Below are 27141 nucleotides of genomic sequence, written 5' to 3'. Positions count from 1 at the left end.
CTTTGTTGTCCTTAAGCCATTTTGCCACAACTTTGGAAGTATGCTTGGGGTCATTGTCCATTTGGAAGACCCATTTGCGACCAAACTTCCTGACTGAAGTCTTGAGATGTTGCTTCAATATATTCACATAATTTTCCTCCTCATGATGCCATCTATTTTGTGAAGTGCACCAGTCCCTCCTGCAGCAAAGCACCCTCACAACATGATGCTGCCACTCCCGTGCTTCACGGTTGGGATGGTGTTCTTTGGCTTGCAAGCTACCCCCTTCTTCCTCCAACATAATGATGGCCATTATGACCAAACAGTTCTATTTTTGTTTCATCAGACTCCAAAAAGTATGATCTTTGTCCCCATGTGCAGTTGCAAACCGTAGTTTGGCTTTTTTATGGCGGTTTCGGAGCAGTGGCTTCTTCCTTGCTGAGCGGCCTTTCAGGTTATTTCGATATTGGACTCGTTTTACTGTGGATATAGATATGTACCTGTTTCCTCCAGCTTTTTCACAAGGTCCTTTGCTGTTGTTCTGGGATTGATTTGCAATTTTTGCACCAAAGTACGTTCATCTCTAGGAGATAGAATGCGTTTCCTTCCTGAGTGGTATGACGGCTGCGTGGTCCCATGGTGTTTATACTGGCGTACTATTGTTTGTACAAATGAACGTGGTACTTCAGGCATTTGGAAATTGCTCCCAAGGATGAACCAGACTTGTGGAGGTCTATAATGTTTTTCTGAGGTCTTGGCTTATTTATTTTGATTTTCCCACAATGTCAAGCAGAGGCACTGAGTTTGTAGGTAGGCCCTGAAGTACATCCACAGGTACACCTCCGATTGACTCAAATAATGTCAATTAGTCTATCAGAAGCTTCTAATGCCATGACATCACTTTCTGTAATTTTCCAAGCTGTTTAAAGGCACAGTCAATTTAGTGTATGTAAACTTCTGAATTGTGATACAGTGAAATAATCTGTTTGTAAACAATTGTTGGAAAAATGTGTTGTGTCATGCACAAAGTAGATGTCCTAACCGACTTGCCAAAACTACAGTTTGTTAACAAGACATTTGTGGAGTGGTTGAAAAACGAGTTTTAATGACTCCAACCTAAGTGTACGTAAACGTCTGACTTCAAATGTATATATAAAAATAACAAAGCTCCACTTTAACACTGCAATTGGCATGTTCTTTGAGAGCTGTTGAGAGGGGTGTCATGTCATTGCATCAGTAGACTATTTTCCAGTGTGTGGGCTGTTCACACTCCTTCTCGCTGTCCCCACAGAAGCGGTTGTAGGTAGTTTTGGGGTCGAATCCCAGAATCTCTCTCTCCTCGTGGATCCGGAAAGAGAAGGTCGACACAGATGTTCCGATAAAATACCTGGGAAATGGGAGGGCGATAGAGGGAATTCAATTCAATGCAACTATATCTATCCCACCAGGGGCAATTAAGAAAGACAAGTCCGTTTTACAAGTATCAAATCAATAGAAAGTCTTCAACACATGAAACACAGTATACAATAGACTTCACATTCCTCATCACCCCATACAGTACACAACAGGCTAATAATATTGATTTAAATGCAGTGCAAATATTCTAAAGTGCAGTAGAAGTGTAATGATGTGTTTAACACTCCAGTACTGTAATAGATTTCTAGTGGAGTGATCCAGAAACTAACGTGACTGGAATGCACCCTCAGACCATGTGATTATAAGGGACAATGGCTTTCAGGCGCATATGTGGGTCTGATGTACACAGGTGACAAAGACAACTATTGTACCATATGATCTGTTAGTTGAGTTGAAAATATTTACTTAATTTAACAGCCGAATCTTAGACAACATAGAGTACAATATATATACAGTATGTTTGAAGTACAGAGTCTTATCATGAACACCTAGATCTGCCATCTCACATTTAAAATGGGATACAAAAACTTCAATGATCTTACTTTACTCCTTCAAGCGTATTTCAATTATTCTGTTTATCCCTCTATCATGTGTGGCTTATTACATTTAAACATTTTGATGTCGAGTAATGATGATGTAAAGCAAACCTCAAATGTTTTAAGGAATTGTTTCGGCCTATTTTTACACTGCTCTGACAATCGAATTCCCTTTACAGACATTTGATAAAAATATGATCTTAAAGGAAACTTACAGGCCAATAAAATAATTCTAATACTGTAAGTGGTGTCACATGACCCACTATCCTACAGAATGTGAGGTGTTGTTTAACTACAGTATGCTCGTGTGCACTTCAACAAAAGAAAAGTACAAGAATGTCTGCATCATGTGTACTTGTCACAGCTCCCCACCCTCAGTCTGCACATATTGTGCAACACTTTCTTTCAACTGAATGGTGGAACATAGAAGCATTCATTGTGAGGAGAGCTGTACCTGGCATGTGAGCAGATCCATTGGTCGACGATAGCCACGCCCCCGTCCTTGAGTAGTTCCAGGTCCTCCCAGGTGGGTTCAAAGCGTGTAATCTCTGGTAATATCTTCTTCAGCTCCTCCAGCTCTGCACAAGACAGACAGATGCCTCATCAGGAACACACTGTGGCCTTAGAGCCATACTCTGACTGGCCCTATTGTCTAGATCTAGAGATTAGAAAAGTGTATTGAAATGTCACTCCCCATTGACACAATAATACAAAAACAACAACTCAAATTTAGTTGAGACACTAAAAAACAATCATAATCAAACATGGTACAGGCATTATCTACTGTATACATTATATCATACACATGTAAGCATAATCAAAAAACAAAGTACAGTAGAAAAAAGGACAATTAGTCATTTATAAAGAAACATCCCTGTTGGGGGATAAGGGGGCAGGCTTTGGCACAGGCATTTACATTATTGTTACCTAATACAATTTCACACGATTTGTTATTTTCATCTAGACCGTTAAAATTATAATTTTGTCTGGAAAGCTGACGAAAAAGACAATCCTTAATGTCATTGTATAACCCACAGACACTCTGTAACGGTTGTCGTCCAGAGAAAGAGAGGAGGACCAATGCGCAGCGTGGTAAGTGTTCATATTTTTAATAAAACAACTGAACAAAACAACAAAAACGACAAACGAACAGTCCTATAAGGTGATGTTAAACACTAAACAGAAAATAATCACCCACAAAACACAGGAAAAGGCTACCTAAGTATGATTTTCAATCAGAGACAGCGATCGACAGCTGTCTCTGAGAACCATACCAGGCCAGACACAGAAATACAACATAGAAAAAGAACAGACTACCCACCCCAACTCAGGCCCTGACCAAACTAACACAAAGACATAATAAAGGAACTAAGGTCAGAAAGTGACTCTCTCTGTGGAGTAGGCTACAGACAGCATAAACCTGCCAAACCTCTACTGAGTTATACGGTTGGGGCCAATTCCATTTCAAAAGTCAACTGAAATTCTAATTCCTAACACAATTATTTTGTTATTTTCTTAGGGCTGCAAATATGAATGGCTTTATTTTCAACTTATTTATTTGACATTCAACATCAATCAATGGCACCAAAGTACAACTGTACCTTCCTCATCTGCATCAGTGGCAACAAAGACTCTGTCTAGTTTGTTTTTCTTCATGAGGTCCCTGATCTTCTTGACAGCTCCTTTGAGGCTGGGCACATCCTCTCTGTGACCCCAGATAAAATCCTTCCTCCTCAGGTGGACACCCAGGTACGGCCCCCCTCTGGCAGAACCCAGCTTATTCTGAGTTTACACACAGAAATTAACACATCAAACCATTCATGCCCAATTAAAAGTACCCACTAATAGCAAAACAAAACTATTCTTAGCTTAAGACAGCCCCCCCATTTTTCCCACACAGTGCATGTTGCTAGTGCAACAAGTAATCGATGTGGATAGATAAATACATCTAATTTAAATGTGCGAGGCGTGTATGTATGTGAAAAGGTCTGAAAACCTTAATGCGAGTCCAGTCCTCGTTGTATACGGTCTGGTCCTGCTCGTCTGTGGAGTTCAGGTACTTTGCACGGAACTCGTCCCCTAGGAGACGCAGGTGTTTGGAAAAGACCATACTGCGGCGAGTCTACAGAGGAGAAGACACAAAAAGAATTAGACAAAATGTGAGTGTTAAACAAATCAGGAAAGAACTATTCACCACTGCATTAAAGTAACTATCCAGTGTTACCAGATTTCTATGAAATATGACCTATAATTAATTACAATATACAGTTGAAGTCGGAAGTTTACATACACCTTAGCCAAATACAGTCGGTCAGTTAGGATCACCACTTTATTTTAAGAAAGTGAAATGTCAGAATAGTAGAGAGAATGATTTATTTCAGCTTTCATTTCTATCATCACAATCCCAGTGGGTCAGAAGTTTACATACACTCAATTAGTATTTGGTAGCATTGCCTTTCAATTGTTTAACTTGGGTCAAATGCGTCGGGTAGCCTTCCACAAGCTTCCCACAATAAGTTGGGTGAATTTTGGCCCCTCCATTCTGACAGAGCTGGTGTAACTGAGTCAGGTTTGTAGGCCTCCTTGCTCGCACACGTTTTATCAGTTCTGCCCACAAATGTTCTACGAGATTGAGGTCAGCGCTTTGTGATGGACACTCCAATACCTTGACTTTGTTGTCCTTAAGCCAATTCGCTACAATTTTGGAAGTATGATTGGGGTCATTGTACATTTGGAAGACCCATTTGCGACCAAGCTTTAACTTCCTGACTGAAGTCTTGAGATGTTGCTTCAATATATCCACATCATTTTCTTCCTCATGATGCCATCTATTTTATGAAGTGCACCAGTCCCTCGTGCAGCAAACACCCCCACAACATGATGCTGCCACCCCTGTGCTTCACGGTTGGGATGTTGCTCTTTGGCTTGCAAGCCTCCCCCTTTTTCTCCTAACAAGACGATGGTCATTATGGCCAAACAGTTCCATTTTTGTTTCATCAAACCAGAGGACATTTCTCCAAAAAGTACGATCTTGTCTTCATGTGCAGTTGCAAACTGTATAAAAAAAAAAATGATGGCGGTTTTGGAGCTGTGGCTTTTTCCTTGCTGAGTGGCCTTTCAGGTTACATCGATATAAGACTTGTTTTACTGTGGATTTAGATACTTTTGTACCTGTTTCCTACAGCATCTTCACAAGGTCCTTTGCTGTTGTTCTGGGATTGTTTTGCACTTTTCACACCAAAGTACGTTCATCTCTAGGAGACAAAACGTCTCCTTCCTGAGCGTTATGATGGCTGCAAGGTCCCATGGAGTTTATACTTACGTACTATTGTTTGTACAGATGAACATGGTACCTTCAGGTGTTTAGAAACTGCTCAAATGGATGAACCAGGCCTTGAAATACACCGACAGGTACACCTCCAATTGACTCAAATGATGTCAATTAGCTTCTAAAGCCATGACATAATTTTCTGGAATTTTCCAAGCTGTATAAAGACACAGTCAACTTACTGTATGTAAACGTCTGACCCACTGGAATTGTGTTACAGTGAATTATAAGTAAAATAATCTGTCTCTAAACAATTGTTGGAAAAATGACTTATGTCATGCAAAGTAGATGTCCTAACCGACTTGCCAAAACTAAAGTTTGTTAACAAGAAATGTGTGGAGTGGTTGAAAAACTAGTTTTAATGACTTCACCCTAAGTGTATGTAAACTTCCGACTTCAACTGTATGATTGCAGGTTGTCAACCATTACCAGACATAGATACATTCTCTACAACCTGACATCAGACTTACATCCCAGTAGTCCTTTCCTGCGTAGTGATCATGGAGGACGGTCTCTGCTTTGTCCAACATCACAGAACTGCGGGGATATGAAAGGAAAGAGCTCCATCAGTGAACAAATGTCCACATCTCATACAGTACATACAACAAATCCAATAAAGACTATGCTGCCAACTCTAGAATATTACTTTTTGGTAAATAGGAAGTCCACATTAAACCTGTAATAGTGGTATAATTAACACACATCCTTAGACAAGAAGACTAGGATTCAATAATTGTATCCATCTTAGCCAAACACACATTTATTGACTCACGTTGATGTGATGTTGTTCTGCAGGAGTGGTGCCAGGATGGAGGCGTGGCCCTGAGCTGACAGACAAGTGACGTTCACACCCCTGGTTTCCTCGTAGCCCCAAAACCATCCTCTAACAGCAGGAAAGGAAGGAGAAGAAAGAGGCTTTCAAATTAGGGAAAACTGCTCACAACAAACATGACAATTTTATTTATATGAATATAAGTCATACTCACTACACCCACTATTCTACTACAGCTCGTTCCACTGCCATAAAACACATTTTAATAGCTGAAACCAGTATTTACCTTTGATAATTCAACTTCGCGAGACATAAAAGGTAGGTAAGCACAGATGCCAAACTCATTGTTAGTGTCCACATGCAGTAGTCCTATGTATCTTTGGAATGTATTGTGTTGAATGTATTGTGTTCCTATCTATCTCTGAACCTGGTGATTACTGTACCTGTAATAACCCTGTTTGTCTTTGGAGTACAATAACCGTTCAACGCAGGGTCGCTGGTCCACTTTCTCCTCCCATTTCCCGTCAGTCCACCCTTCAGCATAGTTCTGTAGCACCAGGACCTGTTCAATAAATGGGCCTCCAGACTCTGGAGCCAAAAACACGGAAATATAACATGTTACTTTAAGCCTGAAGGTATAATGTTTTATATCTTCTTATAAGCATGTATAAGTATTTATAACCATGTATCATTATGCATTATACCTATGGAACAATCCTAAACAGAGGAAAAGAATGGAAATCAGCCAGATGTCAGGGAAAGTCGACCAACCACAAACACATGGGCATTTACTCAAATGTCTGAGGGGTGACCAGAACGGTACTCTGATATTTTTCTTTTACAATGGCTTTTCCAGCACGATCCCAGCAACTACGGTGGATATAAAACCAGGCTAGCCGGGTACAGGGACTCGTTTCCAGCTGCGATGTAACTTACGATGATCATACCAGATGCATCGTTATTTGCACTAAATAATGCACTAAATCACAGATTGGGCACATCATTGGGCACATCACTGCGCACATGTTGTCACATATTATGAAACACATTCAGGCAAAAATTTCAGACAGCATTCTAGTCGCAAAATATACAGTTCCTTGCGAAAGTATTCACCCCATCCTATTTTGATGCCTTACAACCTGGAAATAGATTTTTGGGGGGGTTTGTATCATTTGATTTATACAACACTTTGAAGTTGCAAAATATTTTTGGGGTGAAACAAACAAGAAAAAATACCAAAAACCTGAAAACTTGAGCGTGCATAACTATTATACATTTCATTATATTTCATTATAGCACAACGGTTTGATTTGTCTAATCCTAGCAATTTCTTCTCAGCTAGCTACATAGCCGTCTTTGTATCAAAGATAATTGCGTAACTATCGTATTTCGCCGTCCTAACGTAGTCTTCACTAGCCAGCTAGCTAACGTCCACTGATTAGCTGCACTGGGAAAACTATTACACTCAACTGAACGACTTGATTAGTGTAGTGTTAGCTAGCTACACAGCTGTCTTTGCTGTCTTCGTATCTTCGTTCCAAGATAATTGTGTTGTTAGGTTTAGAGTGTGTAGTCTTAGAGTGATTATCTTAATTTACCGAGGTTAGCTAGCCAGCTATTTGTTGTCCTTAACGTAGGAGACTCTGCTAGCTAGCCAACAGCTAGCCAACGCTAGCCAACGTCTTCTGAATAGAACTCAACAACCCGGTCGCATTCACAGGTAGTATCACATTTTCATTTCATTTCATTACAGTACAACGGTTTGATTTGTTTGATCGTAGCTAGCTACTTAGCTAGCTACATAGCCGTCTTTGTATCAAAGATAATTGTGTAGTCTAGAGCGATTTTCTAGGTTAGCTAGCCAGCTATTGTCGTTCTTTTAACGCAACGTAACGTAAACAACACTACTAGCTAGCCAGCTAGCCCCCGAACAGCAGCACTGTAGAAACTATTACGGAACGACTTGATTAGTGTAGTGTCAACAACGCACCCACTGCCAGCTAGCCTACTTCAGCAGTACTGTATCATTTTAATCATTTTAGTCAATAAGATTCTTGCTACGTAGCTTAACTTTCTGAACATTCGAGACGTGTAGTCCACTTGTCATTCCAATCTCCTTTGCATTAGCGTAGCCTCTTCTGTAGCCTGTCAACTATGTGTCTGTTTATCCCTGTTCTCTCCTCTCTGCACAGACCATACAAACGCTCCACACCGCGTGGCCGCGGCCACCCTAATCTGGTGGTCCCAGCGCGCACGACCCACGTGGAGTTCCAGGTCTCCGGTAGCCTCTGGAACTGCCAATCTGCGGTCAACAAGGCAGAGTTCATCTCAGCCTATGCCTCCCTCCAGTCCCTCGACTTCTTGGCACTAACGGAAACATGGATCACCACAGACAACACTGCTACTCCTACTGCTCTCTCTTCGTCCGCCCACGTGTTCTCGCACACCCCGAGAGCTTCTGGTCAGCGGGGTGGTGGCACCGGGATCCTCATCTCTCCCAAGTGGTCATTCTCTCTTTCTCCCCTTACCCATCTGTCTATCGCCTCCTTTGAATTCCATGCTGTCACAGTTACCAGCCCTTTCAAGCTTAACATCCTTATCATTTACCGCCCTCCAGGTTCCCTCGGAGAGTTCATCAATGAGCTTGATGCCTCGATAAGCTCCTTTCCTGAGGACGGCTCACCTCTCACAGTTCTGGGCGACTTTAACCTCCCCACGTCTACCTTTGACTCATTCCTCTCTGCCTCCTTCTTTCCACTCCTCTCCTCTTTTGACCTCACCCTCTCACCTTCCCCCCCTACTCACAAGGCAGGCAATACGCTTGACCTCATCTTTACTAGATGCTGTTCCTCCACTAACCTCATTGCAACTCCCCTCCAAGTCTCCGACCACTACCTTGTATCCTTTTCCCTCTCGCTCTCATCCAACACCTCCCACACTGCCCCTACTCGGATGGTATCGCGCCGTCCCAACCTTCGCTCTCTCTCCCCCGCTACTCTCTCCTCTTCCATCCTATCATCTCTTCCCTCCGCTCAAACCTTCTCCAACCTATCTCCTGATTCTGCCTCCTCAACCCTCCTCTCCTCCCTCTCTGCATCCTTTGACTCTCTATGTCCCCTATCCTCCAGGCCGGCTCAGTCCTCCCCTCCCGCTCCGTGGCTCGATGACTCATTGCGAGCTCACAGAACAGGCCTCCGGGCAGCCGAGCGGAAATGGAGGAAAACTCGCCTCCCTGCGGACCTGGCATCCTTTCACTCCCTCCTCTCTACATTTTCCTCCTCTGTCTCTGCTGCTAAAGCCACTTTCTACCACGCTAAATTCCAAGCATCTAACCCTAGGAAGCTCTTTGCCACCTTCTCCTCCCTCCTGAATCCCCCCCCCCTCCTCCCTCTCTGCAGACGACTTCGTCAACCATTTTGAAAAGAAGGTCGACGACATCCGATCCTCGTTTGCTAAGTCAAACGACACCGCTGGTTCTGCTCACACTGCCCTACCCTGTGCTCTGACCTCTTTCTCCCCTCTCTCTCCAGATGAAATCTCGCGTCTTGTGACGGCCGGCCGCCCAACAACCTGCCCGCTTGACCCTATCCCCTCCCCTCTTCTCCAGAACATTTCCGGAGACCTTCTCCCTTACCTCACCTCGCTCATCAACTCATCCCTGACCGCTGGCTACGTCCCTTCCGTCTTCAAGAGAGCGAGAGTTGCACCCCTTCTGAAAAAACCTACACTCGATCCCTCCGATGTCAACAATTACAGACCAGTATCCCTTCTTTTCTCTCCAAAACTCTTGAACGTGCCGTCCTTGGCCAGCTCTCCCGCTATCTCTCTCTGAATGACCTTCTTGATCCAAATCAGTCAGGTTTCAAGACTAGTCATTCAACTGAGACTGCTCTCCTCTGTATCACGGAGGCGCTCCGCACTGCTAAAGCTAACTCTCTCTCCTCTGCTCTCATCCTTCTAGATCTATCGGCTGCCTTCGATACTGTGAACCATCAGATCCTCCTCTCCACCCTCTCCGAGTTGGGCATCTCCGGCGCGGCCCACGCTTGGATTGCGTCCTACCTGACAGGTCGCTCCTACCAGGTGGCGTGGCGAGAATCTGTCTCCTCACCACGCGCTCTCACCACTGGTGTCCCCCAGGGCTCTGTGCTAGGCCCTCTCCTATTCTCGCTATACACCAAGTCACTTGGCTCTGTCATAACCTCGCATGGTCTCTCCTATCATTGCTATGCAGACGACACACAACTAATCTTCTCCTTTCCCCCTTCTGATGACCAGGTGGCGAATCGCATCTCTGCATGTCTGGCAGACTTATCAGTGTGGATGACGAATCACCACCTCAAGCTGAACCTCGGCAAGACGGAGGAGCTGCTCTTCCTCCCAGGGAAGGACTGCCCGTTCCATGATCTCGCCATCACGGTTGACAACTCCATTGTGTCCTCCTCCCAGAGCGCTAAGAACCTTGGTGTGATCCTGGACAACACCCTGTCATTCTCAACCAACATCAAGGCGGTGGCCCGTTCCTGTAGGTTCATGCTCTACAACATCCGCAGAGTACGACCCTGCCTCACACAGGAAGCGGCGCAGGTCCTAATCCAGGCACTTGTCATCTCCCGTCTGGATTACTGCAACTCGCTGTTGGCTGGGCTCCCTGCCTGTGCCATTAAACCCCTTCAACTCATCCAGAACGCCGCAGCCCGTCTGGTGTTCAACCTTCCCAAGTTCTCTCACGTCACCCCGCTCCTCCGTTCTCTCCACTGGCTTCCAGTTGAAGCTCGCATCCGCTACAAGACCATGGTGCTTGCCTACGGAGCTGTGAGGGGAACGGCACCTCAGTACCTCCAGGCTCTGATCAGGCCCTACACCCAAACAAGGGCACTGCGTTCATCCACCTCTGGCCTGCTCGCCTCCCTACCACTGAGGAAGTACAGCTCCCGCTCAGCCCAGTCAAAGCTGTTAGCTGCTCTGGCCCCCCCAATGGTGGAACAAACTCCCTCACGACGCCAGGACAGCGGAGTCATTCACCACCTTCCGGAGACACCTGAAACCCCACCTCTTTAAGGAATACCTAGGATAGGATAAGTATTCCCTCCCCCCCCCCCTTTAAGATTTAGATGCACTATTGTAAAGTGACTGTTCCACTGGATCTCATAAGGTGAATGCACCAATTTGTAAGTCGCTCTTATGCTAAATGACTTAAATGTAAATGTATTATCCCCCCCAAAGTCAATACTTTGCAGTGGAGGTTAACCGATTAAGATTTTTCAATGCCGATACCGATAGCGATTATTGCAGGACCTAAAAAGCCGATACCAATTAAATCGGCTGATATTTGTAATAATGACAATTACAACAATACTGAATGAACACTTATTTTAACTTAAATAAATAATGAAACGTGTTCAATTTGGTTTAAATAATGCAAAAACAAAGTGTTGGAGAAGAAAGTTAAAGTGCAATATGTGCCATGTAAGAAAGCTAACGTTTAAGTTACTTGCTCAGAACATGAGAACATATGAAAGCTTGTGGTTCCTTTTAACATGAGTATTCAATATTTCCAGGTAAGAAATTTTATGTTGTAGTTATTATAGGAATTATAGGACTATTTATCTCTATACCATTTGTATTTCATATACCTTTGACTATTGGATGTTTTATAGGCACTTTAGTATTGCCAGTGTAACAATTACCTAAAACACAAGGCCAAATATACACTGGAGTTGCTTACCAAGACAACATTGAATGTTGATGAGTGGCCTAGTTACAGTTTTAACTTAAATCAGCTTGAAAATCTATGGCAATATTTGAAAATGGCTGTAGAGTAATGACCAACAACCAAATTGACAGAACATTAATGCATTTTTTAAAGAATAAAGGACAAATATTGTACAATCCAGGTGTGCAAAGTTCTTAGAGACTTACCCAGAAAGAATCACAGCTGTAATCGTTGCCAAAAGTGACTCAGGGGGTTGAATACTTATCTAATCGACATATAATTGTGTTTTAATGTTAGAATTTTGTGAATATCCTTGACAATTTATTTTACAATTAAATCTATTTCAAGGTGTCAAAAAGAGGAAATACATTTAATGAGAGATATAAGAAAGATCAGGAAACTATATGTATTTTTCTTTACATATATTTTCCTATTGATTTTAGGCACTAAACTATCTCCATATATAGTGCATTCTGAAAGTTTTCAGACCCCTTAAATTTTGCCACATTTTGTTACGTTACAGCCTTATTATAAATCGATTTTTTAAAATCCTCATCAACCTTAACACATTACCCCATAATGACAAAGCAGAAACGTTTATTTTTAGAAACTTTAGCAAATGTATTACAAATAAAAACTGAAATATTACATTTACATAAGTATTTATACCCTTTATTCAGTACTTTAATGAAGCACCTTTGGCAGCGATTACAGCCTGGTGTTTTCTTGGTTATGACACTAAAAAGCTTGGCACACCAGTATTTGGGGAGTTTCTCCCATTGTTCACTGCAGATCCTCTCAAGCTCTGGATGGGGAGTGTCGCTGCACAGCTATTTTCAGGTTTCCCCCGAGATGTTCGATCGGGTTCAAGTCTGGCTGGGCCACTCAAGGTTATTCAGAGACTTGTCCCGAAGCCACTCATTGTTGTCTTGGCTGTGTGCTTAGGGTCGTTGCCCTGTTGGAAGGTGAACCTTTGCCCCAGTCTGAGGTCCGAGAACCCTGGAGCAGGTTTTCATCAAGGATCTCGATCCCTTGATCCTGACTAGTCTCCCAGTCTCTGCAGCTGAAACACATCCACAGAGCATGATGCTCCCACCACCATGCGTCACCGTAGGGATGGTGCCAGGTTTCCTCTAGATGTGACACTTGGCATTCAGGCCAAAGAGTTCAATCTTGGTTTCATCAGACCAGAGAATCTCTTTTCTCATGGTCTGAAATTCATTTAGGTGCCTTTAGGCAAACTCCAAGCGGGCTGTCATGTGCCTTTTACTGAGGAGGGGCTTCCGTCTGGCCACTCTACCATAAAAGGCCTGAGAGAGGATTGCTGAGGAGCATTTATGTCTGTAATAAAGCCATTTTGTGGGAGAAAACGAACTTTGATTGGCTGGGCCTGGCTGAGTCCTGTGACCATGAGACATCCCAAAAAGTGTTCTTCTCACAAAACAATTGTGTTCGTGAGAGTCTCATCCTGCCATAGAGTGGCTTGTAGGCCAAACCGTTCAGACGGTTTTGTGAGAAGACAAATTTTTGCGATGACTCGTGGTCTGACAAACACCACTCTAGCCACTCACCTTTCACCGCAGATGCGGAAGGGCTACATAGGCCCTTCTTTTTTTTATTACGTTAAGGGTTAAACCCACTTTGTAACATAACAAAATCTAAAAAAATTCAAGTGGTTTCTGAAGGCACTGCAGCCTATGTATTTTTTAAGGCAGTCATCTCGGATTTCATTTGAAAGATTTTATCCTTCACTTGTTTGTAACAATTGCAACATTGGATTTGTAGTCACGTTATTAACGAAGGCTCGGGGAAACACATCGGCCACTAAAGATACATGGTAAGATGGTTCTAACGATGATTGCTTCGAAGGCTCTGGGAAACGAGGCCCAGCTCAGTTCGAATCAGGTCAGCTCTGTAGTGTGGAAAGGGTATGAGACTGCTGAACTCACCAGCTATAAACTCCTCGTACTCTATGACAGGCACGTTGCCCTGCAAGCTAGTGAGGCTGAAGAACTCTCCCCAGGGGATCCTGATCTGGTGGATGTCTGGGCTCTGCCAGTGGTAAAGACGTCCCCAGGGGGGCAGCACCAGCACCCAGTCACTGTGTCTCCTCAGGGTCTTCACCAGGGATGCCATGCGAATGTACACATCCCGACGAAGGTTGAAACCCTCTGGGGGGTTGATGTCGTAAAGCAGGTACCTGGCAGCATAAAGATATAGAGATAGTATTATATGTTTCATTGTGTTATATTAGGCTATGCGCCTGGCTGGCAGCCTCATAAACATGAGTTCTGTTGGAGCTAGACACTGCGGTCAAGTGAGCCAATTTGTGTGCGTGAATACATAACACTTTATGGTATCATGTGTTTTCTGGTAGGGAAACTGAGTAGGATGCACTGTCATGCACAGATAGAGACAAGCGCCTTATCAACAATTATTTTGATACGATGCCCATATTATGCCAACTTAAAATATGGGTTAATATAACTGGTTAATCTTTATTACAGTGAATTTTGAGGTAACATTAATCAATTTTAACACAGTAAAATTGGATGGCAAAATTTCTCATGTCTGCCACTAGTACATCACTAATCCATTGTCATTAACATTCAAAGCATAATAGGCCCATATTATGACAGCTACAAGATAAGTAAAACACTAGTTCTTTAAATTACAGTGACATTTGATGGATTATAATTAGTTAAAATGGATGGTAAACATTTTGTAACATGTCTGCCACTAATACATTAGTAATCCATTGTCATTAAAATTGCAACGCATAGCATGCCCACATTATGCCAGCTTCAATACTAGAAAAACTCTAGTTTACTTTATATTGCAGTGAACTTTGATTAATTATAATTTTAAGACAGTCAAATGGGATATTAAACATTTTGACACGTCTGTACACTTATTTTAAAAAAATTGCCAAAGGAAAGCCATTTTTCACACCTGTAAATCTTAACAAACTTCTTTTTCTCTGAGAATAGACATTTTGTACCCCCAATCTACCCTATCACCAGTATTTACATCCACATTTGAAGTAGAGGTTGACCGATTATGATTTTTCAACGCCGATACCGATACGGATTATTGGAGGACCAAAAAAAGCTGATACCGATTAAATCGGCTGATTTTTTAAATGTATTTGTAATAATGACAATTACAACAATACTGAATGAACACTTATTTTAATTTAATATAATACATCAATAAAATCAATTTTAGCATCAAATAAATAATTAAACATGTTCAATTTGGTTTAAATAATGCAAAAACAAAGTGTTGGAGAAGAAAGTAAAAGTGCAATATGTGCTAACGTTTCAGTTCCTTGCTCAGAACATGAGAACATATGAAAGCTGGTGTTTCCTTTGATCATGAGTCTTCAATATTCCAAGGTAATAAGTTTTAGGTTGTAGTTATTATAGGACTTATAGGACTATTTCTCTCTATACCATTTGTATTTCATATACCTTTGACTATTGGGTATTTTTTTTAGGCACTTTAGTATTGCCAGTGTAACAGTATAGCTTCTGTCTCTCTCCTCGCCCCTATCTGGGCTCGAACCAGGAACACAGACAACAGCCACCCTCGAAGCATTGTTACCCATCAATCCACAAAAGCCGCAGCCCATGCAGAGCAAGGGGAACAACTACTCCAAGTCTCAGAGCGAGTGACATCACAGATTGAAGCGCTATTAGCGCGCACCCTGCTAACTAGCTAGCCATTTCACATCGGTTACACAACAACTCGGGAGTTGTTAGGCTTGAAGTCATAAACAGCTTAATGCTTAAAGCATTGTGAAGAGCTGCTGGCAAAACACACGAAAGTGCTGTTTGAATGAATGCTTACGAGCCTGCTGCTGCGTACCATCGCTCAGTCAGACTGCTCTATCAAATATCAAATCAGACTTAATTATAACATAATTAACACATAGAAATATGAGCCTTCTCATGTCCTATTCGGTGTCCTGTGTGAATCTAAGTGTGCGTTCTCTAATTCTCTCCTTCTTTCTTTCTCTCTCTCGGAGGACCTGAGCCCTAGGACCGTGCCCCAGGACTACCTGACATGATGACTCCTTGCTGTCCCCAGTCCACCTGACTGTGCTGCTGCTCCAGTTTCAACTTTTCTGCCTTATTATTATTATTCGACCATGCTGGTCATTTATGAACATTTGAACATCTTGGCCATGTTCTGTTATAATCTTCACCCGGCACAGCCAGAAAAGGACTGGCCAACCCACATAGCCTGGTTCCTCTAGGTTTCTTCCTAGGTTTTGGCCTTTCTAGGGAGTTTTTCCTAGCCACCGTGCTTCTACACCTGCATTGCTTGCTGTTTGGGGTTTTAGGCTGGGTTTCTGTACAGCACTTTCAGATATCAGCTGATGTACGAAGGGCTATATAAATAAATTTGATTTGCCTTAGGCAATTAATATGGCCGAATCCGGAAACTATCATTTCGATAACAAAATGTTTATTCTTTCAGTGAAATACGGCGGGCCAAACTGTTGCATATACCATGACTCTGTGTGCAATGAACGCAAGAGAAGTGACAATTTCACCTGGTTAATATTGCCTGCTAACCTGGATTTCTTTTAGCTAAATATGCAGGTTTAAAAATGTATACTTCTGTGTATTGATTTTAAGAAAGGCAGTCCTTTTTCGCGAATGCGCACCGATATCGATTATATGCAACGCAGGACACACTGAATGAACTAGTAATATCATCGACCATGTATAGTTAACTAGTGATTATGATTGATTGATTGTTTTTAAAGATAAGTTTAATGCTAGCTAGCAACTTAACTTGGCTTCTTACTGCATTCATGTAAAAGGCAGGCTCCTCGTGGAGTGCAATGAGAGGCAGGTGGTTAGAGCGTTGGACTAGTTAACCGTAAGGTTGCAAGATTGAATCCCCGAGCTGACAAGGTAAAAATCTGTCGTTCTGCCCCTGAACGAGGCAGTTAACCCACCATTCCTAGGCAGTCATTGAAAATCAGAATGTGTTCTTAACTGACTTGCGTAGTTAAATAAAAGGTGTAAAAATAAATAAATAAAATCAGCCAAATTGGCATCCAAAAATACCGATTTTTTGAAGGATATTTTTTCCTTTAAAGTTATATAAAGTACAACAAGTAGTAAAGTAACAAGTAATAAACAAGATGTTTCAAAGGGATAGATAGTAAAAAATATATACATATTTTTTTTTAAACAAGTGTTCACCTGCAATAAATAAGGTAGCTCATCTTGCTACCAACCCAAGTTGTCCATCCAAATCATTGAGTTAATCAGGCGCCCCATGTCAGTTAACCTCTCCATAAATATCACTCTAAAACACCCATGAGTGAGTATTTGTAGTTTTTTTCAGCCTGAGAGCTAGTCCACTATACCTGTCTGCGATTTCAACAAATGTTATTTACTGACACTATACTGGTATGTAGTGTGCTATCTGGTAGGCCTATGATTTCTTCCTCTATGTCCGTCCTTATGTATATTATGGGCTGACAGATTTTCTTGAAAAGACGGCACACTTTGACCAGGGTCATCACCATGGTTTTTTCTTCCGCTGCATGTTTCACGATTTCAACCATCTTAGATGGCATTGTAGCTGTCATAATATGTGCATGTTATGCTTTGAAATGTTAATGACAATGGATTATTCATGTACTAGTGTCAAACGTGATAAAAAGTTTACCATCCAATTTTACTGTGTAAAAAATGAAATTAACAATTTGGTATAATTTTATTATGGAAGATTGAATAACTGTGCTTCAAACTATTTGCTTAGAATGATTTGTAGCGATCAATTCAATTCAATTTCAATTCAAGGGCTTTATTGGCATGGGAAACATGTGTTAACATTGTCAAAGCAAGTGAGGTAGACAACATACAAAGTGAATATATAAAGTGAAAAACAACAAAAATTAACAGTAAACATTACACACACAGACGTTTAAAAACAGTAAAGACATTACAAATGTCATATTATATATATATACAATGTACAAATAGTTAAATGACACAAGATAAAATGAATAAGCATAAATATGGGTTGTATTTACAATGGTGTTTGTTCTTCACTGGTTGCCCTTTTCTCGTGGCAACAGGTCACAAATCTTGCTGCTGTGATGGCACACTGTGGAATTTCACCCAAAAGATATGGGAGTTTTTTAAAATTGGATTTGTTTTCGAATTCTTTGTGGATCTGTGTAATCTGGGGGAAATATGTCTCTCTAATATGGTCATACATTGGGCAGGAGGTTAGGAAGTGCAGCTCAGTTTCCACCTCATTTTGTGGGCAGTGAGCACATAGCCTGTCTTCTCTTGAGAGCCATGTCTGCCTACGGCGGCCTTTCTCAATAGCAAGGCTATGCTCACTGAGTCTGTACATAGTCAAAGCTTTCCTTAATTTTGGGTCAGTCACAGTGGTCAGGTATTCTGCCGCTGTGTACTCTCTGTGTAGGGCCAAATAGCATTCTAGTTTGCTCTGTTTTTTTGTTAATTCTTTCCAATGTGTTAAGTAATTATCTTTTTGTTTTCTCATGATTTGGTTGGGTCTAATTGTGCTGTTGTCCTGGGGCTCTGTAGGGTGTGTTTGTGTTTGTGAACAGAGCCCCAGGACCAGCTTGCTTAGGGGACTCTTCTCCAGGTTCATCTCTCTGTAGGTGATGGCTTTGTTATGGAAGGTTTGTGAATCGCTTCCTTTTAGGTGGTTGTAGAATTTAACGGCTCTTTTCTGGATTTTGATAATTAGTGGGTATCGGCCTAATTCTGCTCTGCATGCATTATTTGGTGTTTTACGTTGTACACGGAGGATATTTTTGCAGAATTCTGCGTGCAGAGTCTCAATTTGGTGTTTGTCCCATTTTGTGAAGTCTTGGTTGGTGAGCGGACCCCAGACCTCACAACCATAAAGGGCAATGGGCTCTATGACTGATTCAAGTATTTTTAGCCAAATCCTAATTGGTATGTTGAAATTTATATTTCTTTTGATGGCATAGAATGACCTTCTTGCCTTGTCTCTCAGATCGTTCACAGCTTTGTGGAAGTTACCTGTGGCGCTGATGTTTAGGCCAAGGTATGTATAGTTTTTTGTGTGCTCTAGGGCAACAGTGTCTAGATGGAATTTGTATTTGTGGTCCTGGTGACTGGACCTTTTTTGGAACACCATTATTTTTGTCTTACTGAGATTTACTGTCAGGGCCCAGGTCTGACAGAATCTGTGCATAAGATCTAGGTGCTGCTGTAGGCCCTCCTTGGTTGGTGACAGAAGCACCAGATCATCAGCAAACAGCAGACATTTGACTTCTGATTCTAGCAGGGGGAGGCCGGGTGCTGCAGACTTTTCTAGTGCCCGCGCCAATTCGTTGATATATATGTTGAAGAGGGTGGGGCTTAAGCTGCATCCCTGTCTAACCCCACGACCCTGTGTGAAGAAATGTGTGTGTTTTTTTGCCAATTTTAACCGCACACTTGTTGTTTGTGTACATGGATTTTATAATGTCATATGTTTTACCCCCAACACCACTTTCCATCAGTTTGTATAGCAGACCCTCATGCCAGATTGAGTCGAAGGCTTTTTTGAAATCAACAAAGCATGAGAAGACTTTGCCTTTGTTTTGGTTTGTTTGGTTGTCAATTAAGGTGTGCAGGGTGAATACATGGTCTGTTGTACGGTAATTTGGTAAAAAGCCAATTTGACATTTGCTCAGTACATTGTTTTCATTGAGGAAATGTACGAGTCTGCTGTTAATAATAATGCAGAGGATTTTCCCAAGGTTACTGTTGACACATATTCCACGGTAGTTATTGGGGTCAAATTTGTCTCCACTTTTGTGGATTGGGGTGATCAGTCCTTGGTTCCAAATATTGGGGAAGATGCCAGAGCTAAGTATGTTGGTAAAGAGTTTTAGTATAGCCAATTGGAATTTGTTGTCTGTATATTTGATCATTTCATTGAGGATACCATCGACACCACAGGCCTTTTTGGGTTGAAGGATTTTTATTTTGTCCTGTAACTCATTCAATGTAATTGGAGAATCCAGTGGGTTCTGGTAGTCTTTAATAGTTGATTCTAAGATCTGTATTTGATCATGTATATGTTTTTGCTCTTTGTTCTTTGTTATAGAACCAAAAAGATTGGAGAAGTGGTTTACCCATACATCTCCATTTTGGATAGATAATTCTTCGTGTTGTTGTTTGTTTAGTGTTTTCCAATTTTCCCAGAAGTGGTTAGAGTCTATGGATTCTTCAATTGCATTGAGCTGATTTCTGACATGCTGTTCCTTCTTTTTCCGTAGTGTATTTCTGTATTGTTTTAGTGATTCACCATAGTGAAGGCGTAGACTCAGGTTTTCCGGGTCTCTATGTTTTTGTTTGGACAGGTTTCTCAATTTCTTTCTTAGATTTTTGCATTCTTCATCAAACCATTTGTCATTATTGTTAATTTTCTTCGGTTTTCTATTTGAGATTTTTAGATTTGATAGGGAAGCTGAGAGGTCAAATATACTGTTAAGATTTTCTACTGCCAGGTTTACACCTTCACTATTACAGTGGAACGTTTTACCCAGGAAATCTATCTGTCTGTACATGACAGTGCATCAGACTCAGTTTCCCCACCAGAAAACACGCGACACCGTAAAGTGTTGTGTATTTGCGCACAAAATTTCACCCGAAAAATAAGAGCGGATGGCTTTGCAAGTGTCTGCTCACTTGAGGGCAGTGAGCTATACCTCCCATATACCCAGGTGATGTTCACTCATCGGCGGTCAGGCGGACAACTGTAGCCTACATTTGAACATTTTGTGTTAGTGTTGTGCCTGCCATACAGGTTTGATATGTTTTATTTGCATTTAACCTTTAACTAGGCAAGACAGTTAAGAACAAATTCTTATTTACAATGACAGCCTACCAAAAGGCCTCCTGCGAGGACGGAGGCTGGGATTAAAAATTAAAAATATAGGACAAAACACACATCACGGCAAGAGAGACACCACAACACTACATACAGAGAGACCTGAGACAACATAGTATGGCATCAACACAACATGGCAGTAGCACAAAACATGGAACCAACAACAGCAAAGGCATATTACCAGGCAGATTTAATATATTATATTCTCAGCGGGAATGATTTCTGATAACATTGTGTATCCCACGTCTTGAGCACATTTAAAAAAACTAAAATGACTGCTCTAGAAGCAAATAACATATTCTATGCGTCCCAATAATACAATATTAAAATACAAGCTATAGCATATGTAGGCCATTGTGTTTAGCCTCCCCCTTACCGTAGATCCCGTGCTGCTGCAACAGCCGGTGAAAAAACGCTATTTCCTGCTCGGAATGGATCTTCAATTTGACATTCGACGACTACAGCACTCGACGCGAGAATAGACAAACACAATTTGATTAAAGATTGCACAGAAAAAAGCCACAACACTGGCGATTTGAAACCTCTGCTAAATCTGTGGTCCGCCATTTTTTATTTAAGCAACGCACTTCCGGGAGTGTGAAGCGTCTGTGGTTACATAGCAACTGCATTGATTTGTGTAACAATTTGTTAACAGTGGGTGTGTTCGTAAAGTAAATCTGCGCTCTGGTTGTTCGTAAATTCATCAGTTATTCTGCGCTTTGACACATTCAAACAAGAGTGCTCTGAAATCGTAGTAGATAGCCATAGCGAATTTACGAACGCACCCAGTATCTGAATGCGTTACAGGATGTGTTCGTAAATTCACTCTGGAGTACGCTCAGAGCGTTGTCAGATTCATGTCTTTATTGTTCTGAAACTTCTGTATGTTTAATGTTTACTGTTAATTTGATTGTTTATTTAACTTTTGTATATTATCTACCTCACTTGCTTTGGCAATGTTAACACATGTTTCCCATGCCAATAAAGCCACTTGAATTGAATTGTCCGTTCGTAAATTCAGAGCCTTTCGTTATCGGAGCGTTCAGAGCACACACTGGACGCTCTGGCGGTGGAGTAGGGTTGATCCGAGTGTTCTGACCTCACAACGGCAGTCAAGCGCCGAAGCTTGCAAGCTACTTCCAGACACAAATGATAGAACACCTCACTGACTAGTTTACTCACCACCAAATATGGTGATGAGAGGAAGCCCAGTGACCGGCAGTGGGAGAAGACGGAGCGAGATAGATTTTGCCCGATATTCTGCAATTTTTTTAATCAACGAAACATTTGATCTCAATACAGTTTTATGTTCCAAAAAACTGCAGTCTTTTACGAACAGATTGAATTAAATGTTTAATTACGTTGTTTAAAAGGAGTACACGGCCCGATTGAGTTATCGCACACGCGCACTTCACAGAGTAGGCATTCCCTAATGGGAATGCAAAAAAAAACTGCGAGAACACGACAATAGGATCATGCTAGGTCTTGCTTGGCTCTGCCCGCCTCCTTCTTGTCTTGCCCATTATGATTAATTTGCTGCCGTTGGAAACGACAGGCAGTGGTCTATCTTGGGTTAGTTATACAAATCTTTGGCATCACCTGCCAATGTCTGCTTGTGTGAAGGGGGTAGATTTTTAGGCTGCTCAATTATATTATACCTAATTTTCTTTCTATAAGTTTACATTTTGTGCACAGACTGTAAGATTGGAATACAATTTAGAAAGTCCCATTCCAGAAACATTCCACATCACTCAATTGATATTTTGGTATAATATGGCATATAATGAATAGAATATAATACAAATATAGTAGAATATAAAAGCATCAGATCCTATAAATGTTACTTTCAGATAGAGTAAATGTCACACTTGATATTTTGATAGAATATAATAGATCCTACACATCATGTTACTTGGAACTATGCCATCTTCTGATGGCATTGAGGAGTACACCACATCGGTCACTGGCTTTATCAATAAGTGTATCGAGGACGTTGTCCCCACAGTGACTGTACATACATACCCCAAACAGAAGCCATGGATTACAGGCAACATTCACACTGAGCTAAAGGGTAGAGCTGCCGCTTTCAAGGTGTGGGACTCGGAAGCTTATAAGAAATCCTGCAATGCCCTCCGATGAGCCATCAAACAGGCAAAGCGCCAATACAGGACTAAGATCGAATTGTACTACCCCGGCTCCGGCGCTCGTCGGATGTGGCAGGGTCTGCGAACTATTACAGACTACAAAGGGAAGCACAGCCGCGAGCTGCCCAGTGACATGAGCCTACCAGACGAGCTAACTTCTATGCTCGCTTCGAGGCAAGCAACACTGAGGCATGCATGAGAGCATCAGCTTTTCCTGATGACTGTGTGATCATGCTCTCCTTAGCCGACGTGAGTAAGACCTATAAACAGGTCAATATTCACAAGGCCGCTGGGCCAGACGGATTACCAGGACGTGTGCTCCGGGCATGTGCTGACCAACTGGCAGGTGTCTTCACTGACATTTTCAACATGTCCCTGATTGAGTCTGTAATACCAACACGCTCCAAGCAGACCACCATAGTGCCCAAGAGCACCAAGGTAACCTGCCTAAATGACTATAGAAGCACTCATGTCCGTAGCCATGAAGTGCTTTGAAAGGCTGGCAATGGCTCACATTAACACCATTATCCCAGTAACCCTAGATGCATTCCAATTTGCAAACCGCTCAACCAGATCCACAGATGATGCAATCTCTATTGTACTCCACACTGCCCTTTCCCACCTGGACAAAAGGAACACCTACGTGAGAATGCTATTCATTGATTACAGCTTAGCGTTCAACACTATAGTGCCCTCGAAAGTGGGTGGTGCCAGAATAACAACCCATCCCTCAACTTAATCAAGACAAAAGAGATTATTGTGGACTACAGGAAAAGGAGGACCAAGCACATCCCCATTCTCATCAACAGGGCTGTAGTGGAGCAGGTTGAGAGCTTCAAGTTCATTGGTATTCACATCACCAACAAACTATACATTTACATTACATTTGAGTCATTTAGCAGACACTCTTATCCAGAGCGACTTACAAATTGGTGCATTCACCTTATGACATCCAGTGGAACAGCCACTTTACAATAGTGCATCTAAATCTTTTAAGGGGGGTGAGAAGGATTACTTTATCCTATCCTAGGTATTCCTTAAAGAGGTGGGGTTTCAGGTGTCTCCGGAAGGTGGTGATTGACTCCGCTGTCCTGGCGTCGTGAGGGAGTTTGTTCCACCATTGGGGGGCCAGAGCAGCGAACAGTTTTGACTGGGCTGAGCGGGAACTGTACTTCCTCAGTGGTAGGGAGGCGAGCAGGCCAGAGGTGGATGAACGCAGTGCCCTTGTTTGGGTGTAGGGCCTGATCAGAGCCTGGAGGTACTGAGGTGCCGTTCCCCTCACAGCTCCGTAGGCAAGCACCATGGTCTTGTAGCGGATGTGAGCTTCAACTGGAAGCCAGTGGAGAGAGCGGAGGAGCGGGGTGACGTGAGAGAACTTGGGAAGGTTGAACACCAGGCGGGCTGCGGCGTTCTGGATGAGTTGTAGGGGTTTAATGGCACAGGCAGCGAGCCCAACCAACAGCGAGTTGCAGTAATCCAGACGGGAGATGACAAGTGCCTGGATTAGGACCTGCTCCGCTTCCTGTGTGAGGCAGGGTCGTACTCTGCGGATGTTGTAGAGCATGAACCTACAGGAACTATAATGGTTCAAACACACCAAGACAGTCGTTTAGAGGACATGACAAAACCTATTCCCCCTCAGAAGACTGAAAAGATTTGGCATGGGTCCTCAGATCCTCAAAAGTTTCTACAGCTGCAACATCGAGAGCATCCTGGTTGCATCACTGCCTGGTACGGCCCTAAAAGTTGTCAAAGACCCCAGCCACCCCAGACTGTTCTCTCTGCTACCACATGGCAAGCGGTACCAGAGCGCAAGCTTTGATTTGATTTGCTCTGTTAAACCTATTCTTTGGAATGACTTCAATAGCAACAGTGAATATATTTAGTTATGAAGAGGTTTCTTAATAATCATTCTCAACATAGCACATTGCTAATCGTTAGTGACAAATATAAAAGCTAAGCAGCGTTGGTTTTGATTAAAACCCTGGATGAGAGACCAAATAGCTGCACGTCAACTCTATTTTTCGGCGCACATGACAAATAAACTTGGATCAAATCAAATCAAATCAAATCAAATAATCAAATCAAATTTTATTTGTCACATACACATGGTTAGCAGATGTTAATGCGAGTGTAGCGAAATGCTTGTGCTTCTAGTTCCGACAATGCAGTGATAACCAACAAGTAATCTAACTAACAATTCCAAAACTACTGTCTTATACACAGTGTAAGGGGATAAGGAACATGTACATAAGGATATATGAATGAGTGATGGTACAGAGCAGCATACAGTAGATGGTATCGAGTACAGTATATACATATGAGATGACTGTGTAGACAAAGTAAACAAAGTGGCATAGTTAAAGTGGCTAGTGATACATGTGTTACATAAGGATGCAGTCGATGTTGTAGAGTACAGTATATACATATGCATATGAGATGAATAATGTAGGGTAAGTAACATTATATAAGGTAGCATTGTTTAAAGTGGCTAGTGATATATTTACATCATTTCCCATCAATTTCCATTATTAAAATGGCTGGAGTTGGGTCAGTGTCAATGACAGTGTGTTGGCAGCAGCCACTCAATGTTAGTGGTGGCTATTTAACAGTCTGATGGCCTTGAGATAGAAGCTGTTTTTCAGTCTCTCGGTCCCAGCTTTGATGCACCTGTACTGACCTCGCCTTCTGGATGATAGCGGGGTGAACAGGCAGTGGTTCGGGTGGTTGATGTCCTTGATGATCTTTATGGCCTTCCTGTAACAACGGGTGGTGTAGGTGTCCTGGAGGGCAGGTAGTTTGCCCCCGGTGATGCGTTGTGCAGTCCTCACTACCCTCTGGAGAGCCTTACGGTTGAGGGCGGAGCAGTTGCCGTACCAGGCGGTGATACAGCCCGCCAGGATGCTCTCGATTGTGCATCTGTAGAAGTTTGTGAGTGCTTTTGGTGACAAGCCGAATTTCTTCAGCCTCCTGAGGTTGAATAGGCGCTGCTGCGCCTTCTTCACGACGCTGTCAGTGTGAGTGGACCAATTCAGTTTGTCTGTGATGTGTATGCCGAGGAACTTAAAACTAGCTACCCTCTCCACTACTGTTCCATCGATGTGGATAGGGGGTGTTCCCTCTGCTGTTTCCTGAAGTCCACAATCATCTCCTTAGTTTTGTTGACGTTGAGTGTGAGGTTATTTTCCTGACACCACACTCCAAGGGCCCTCACCTCCTCCCTGTAGGCCGTCTCGTCGTTGTTGGTAATCTAGCCTACCACTGTTGTGTCGTCCGCAAACTTGATGATTGAGTTGGAGGCGTGCGTGGCCACGCAGTCGTGGGTGAACAGGGAGTACAGGAGAGGGCTCAGAACGCACCCTTGTGGGGCCCCCGTGTTGAGGATCAGCGGGGAGGAGATGTTGTTGCCTACCCTCACCACCTGGGGGCGGCCCGTCAGGAAGTCCAGTACCCAGTTGCACAGGGCGGGGTCGAGACCCAGGGTCTCGAGCTTGATGACGAGCTTGGAGGGTACTATGGTGTTGAATGCCGAGCTGTAGTCGATGAACAGCATTCTCACATAGGTATTCCTCTTGTCCAGGTGGGTTAGGGCAGTGTGCAGTGTGGTTGAGATTGCATCGTCTGTGGACCTATTTGGGCGGTTTGATTTGAACTAGAGTAGGCTAACTGTCCCTATCAATATTTTGGAGCATAGTGTAGAATGGAATAGAATAGGTGCATCATTCCATAATTTGAGTTTGCTTATTGCAATTCCACCAATGTGAGATTAGAGCAGGGGTTCCCAAACTTTTAAACTAGGGGCCCCTCTTTCAGCATTGGGGAACATCCTGCACCTCCCACGTCTATTTCTATCAGCACAAGCACTGTTCATGACACAAACTGTTCACACCCCTCCTGTTGGTGGAGAGATTTTTGCAGGTTTAAAGCTTATTTCCTGCATTCCTACAGATTTTGTAATGCAGTGCAAAGAACATTTTGCCGTTTTAAAGCACATTTTCTTGCAATTCTATACATTTTTCCATGTCTAATGTGTATAGATAAACAATCTAAATAAAAAAACGTTAGCTGTAATGGGCTAGTTGATCTGGACTCTGATAAATTATAAATAGCTCTCTAAGGTTTGCAATGACTAACATAAGAGGAACTGATGACGCGCTACCCAATTTCGTCTCCCCACAGTTTTTGTTTGTTTGTTTTGTCACAAGAGGGCGATATTGCACTGTCAAATGCCTTAATCTCATCCTGGCAATGAGTTATGATAGTTATGATGATGCTGAGACTCAGACTCCGTTGTGAAGAGTTGAGGCATTTTTTCTCTCCCTTAAAATCTCACCTAA

General features: G+C 42.5%; 1 protein-coding gene across 1 annotated transcript; it reads right to left on the bottom strand.

Moving 5' to 3' along the window:
- Nucleotides 1-1015: 1015 nt before the first annotated feature.
- Nucleotides 1016-21240, bottom strand: pofut2 (protein O-fucosyltransferase 2). Its single transcript, XM_046361089.1, has 9 exons — nucleotides 21037-21240; nucleotides 13697-13947; nucleotides 6475-6619; nucleotides 6032-6142; nucleotides 5730-5796; nucleotides 3928-4053; nucleotides 3533-3713; nucleotides 2386-2509; nucleotides 1016-1366 (listed from the first exon to the last, which is right to left on the bottom strand). Exons 1-9 carry the CDS (start codon nucleotides 21225-21227, stop codon nucleotides 1213-1215), a joined length of 1350 nt encoding a protein of 449 aa, XP_046217045.1. The 5' UTR covers nucleotides 21228-21240; the 3' UTR covers nucleotides 1016-1212.
- Nucleotides 21241-27141: the final 5901 nt, after the last annotated feature.

Source organism: Oncorhynchus gorbuscha, linkage group LG09, assembly GCF_021184085.1.
Source record: "Oncorhynchus gorbuscha isolate QuinsamMale2020 ecotype Even-year linkage group LG09, OgorEven_v1.0, whole genome shotgun sequence".
Lineage (NCBI taxonomy): Eukaryota > Metazoa > Chordata > Actinopteri > Salmoniformes > Salmonidae > Oncorhynchus > Oncorhynchus gorbuscha.
This window is presented reverse-complemented; position numbering and strand designations above follow the sequence as displayed.

Coding starts and splice junctions, on each gene's coding strand:
- pofut2 (XM_046361089.1), bottom strand. CDS start 21,227: ATGGCGGACCACAGATTTAGCAGAGGTTTCAAATCGCCAGTGTTGTGG. Junction 13,948..21,036: donor GCAGCAGCACGGGATCTACG/GTAAGGGGGAGG, acceptor TTATGCTGCCAG/GTACCTGCTTTACGACATCA. Junction 4,054..5,729: donor CAGGAAAGGACTACTGGGAT/GTAAGTCTGATG, acceptor TCTCCTCTGTAG/ACTCGCCGCAGTATGGTCTT.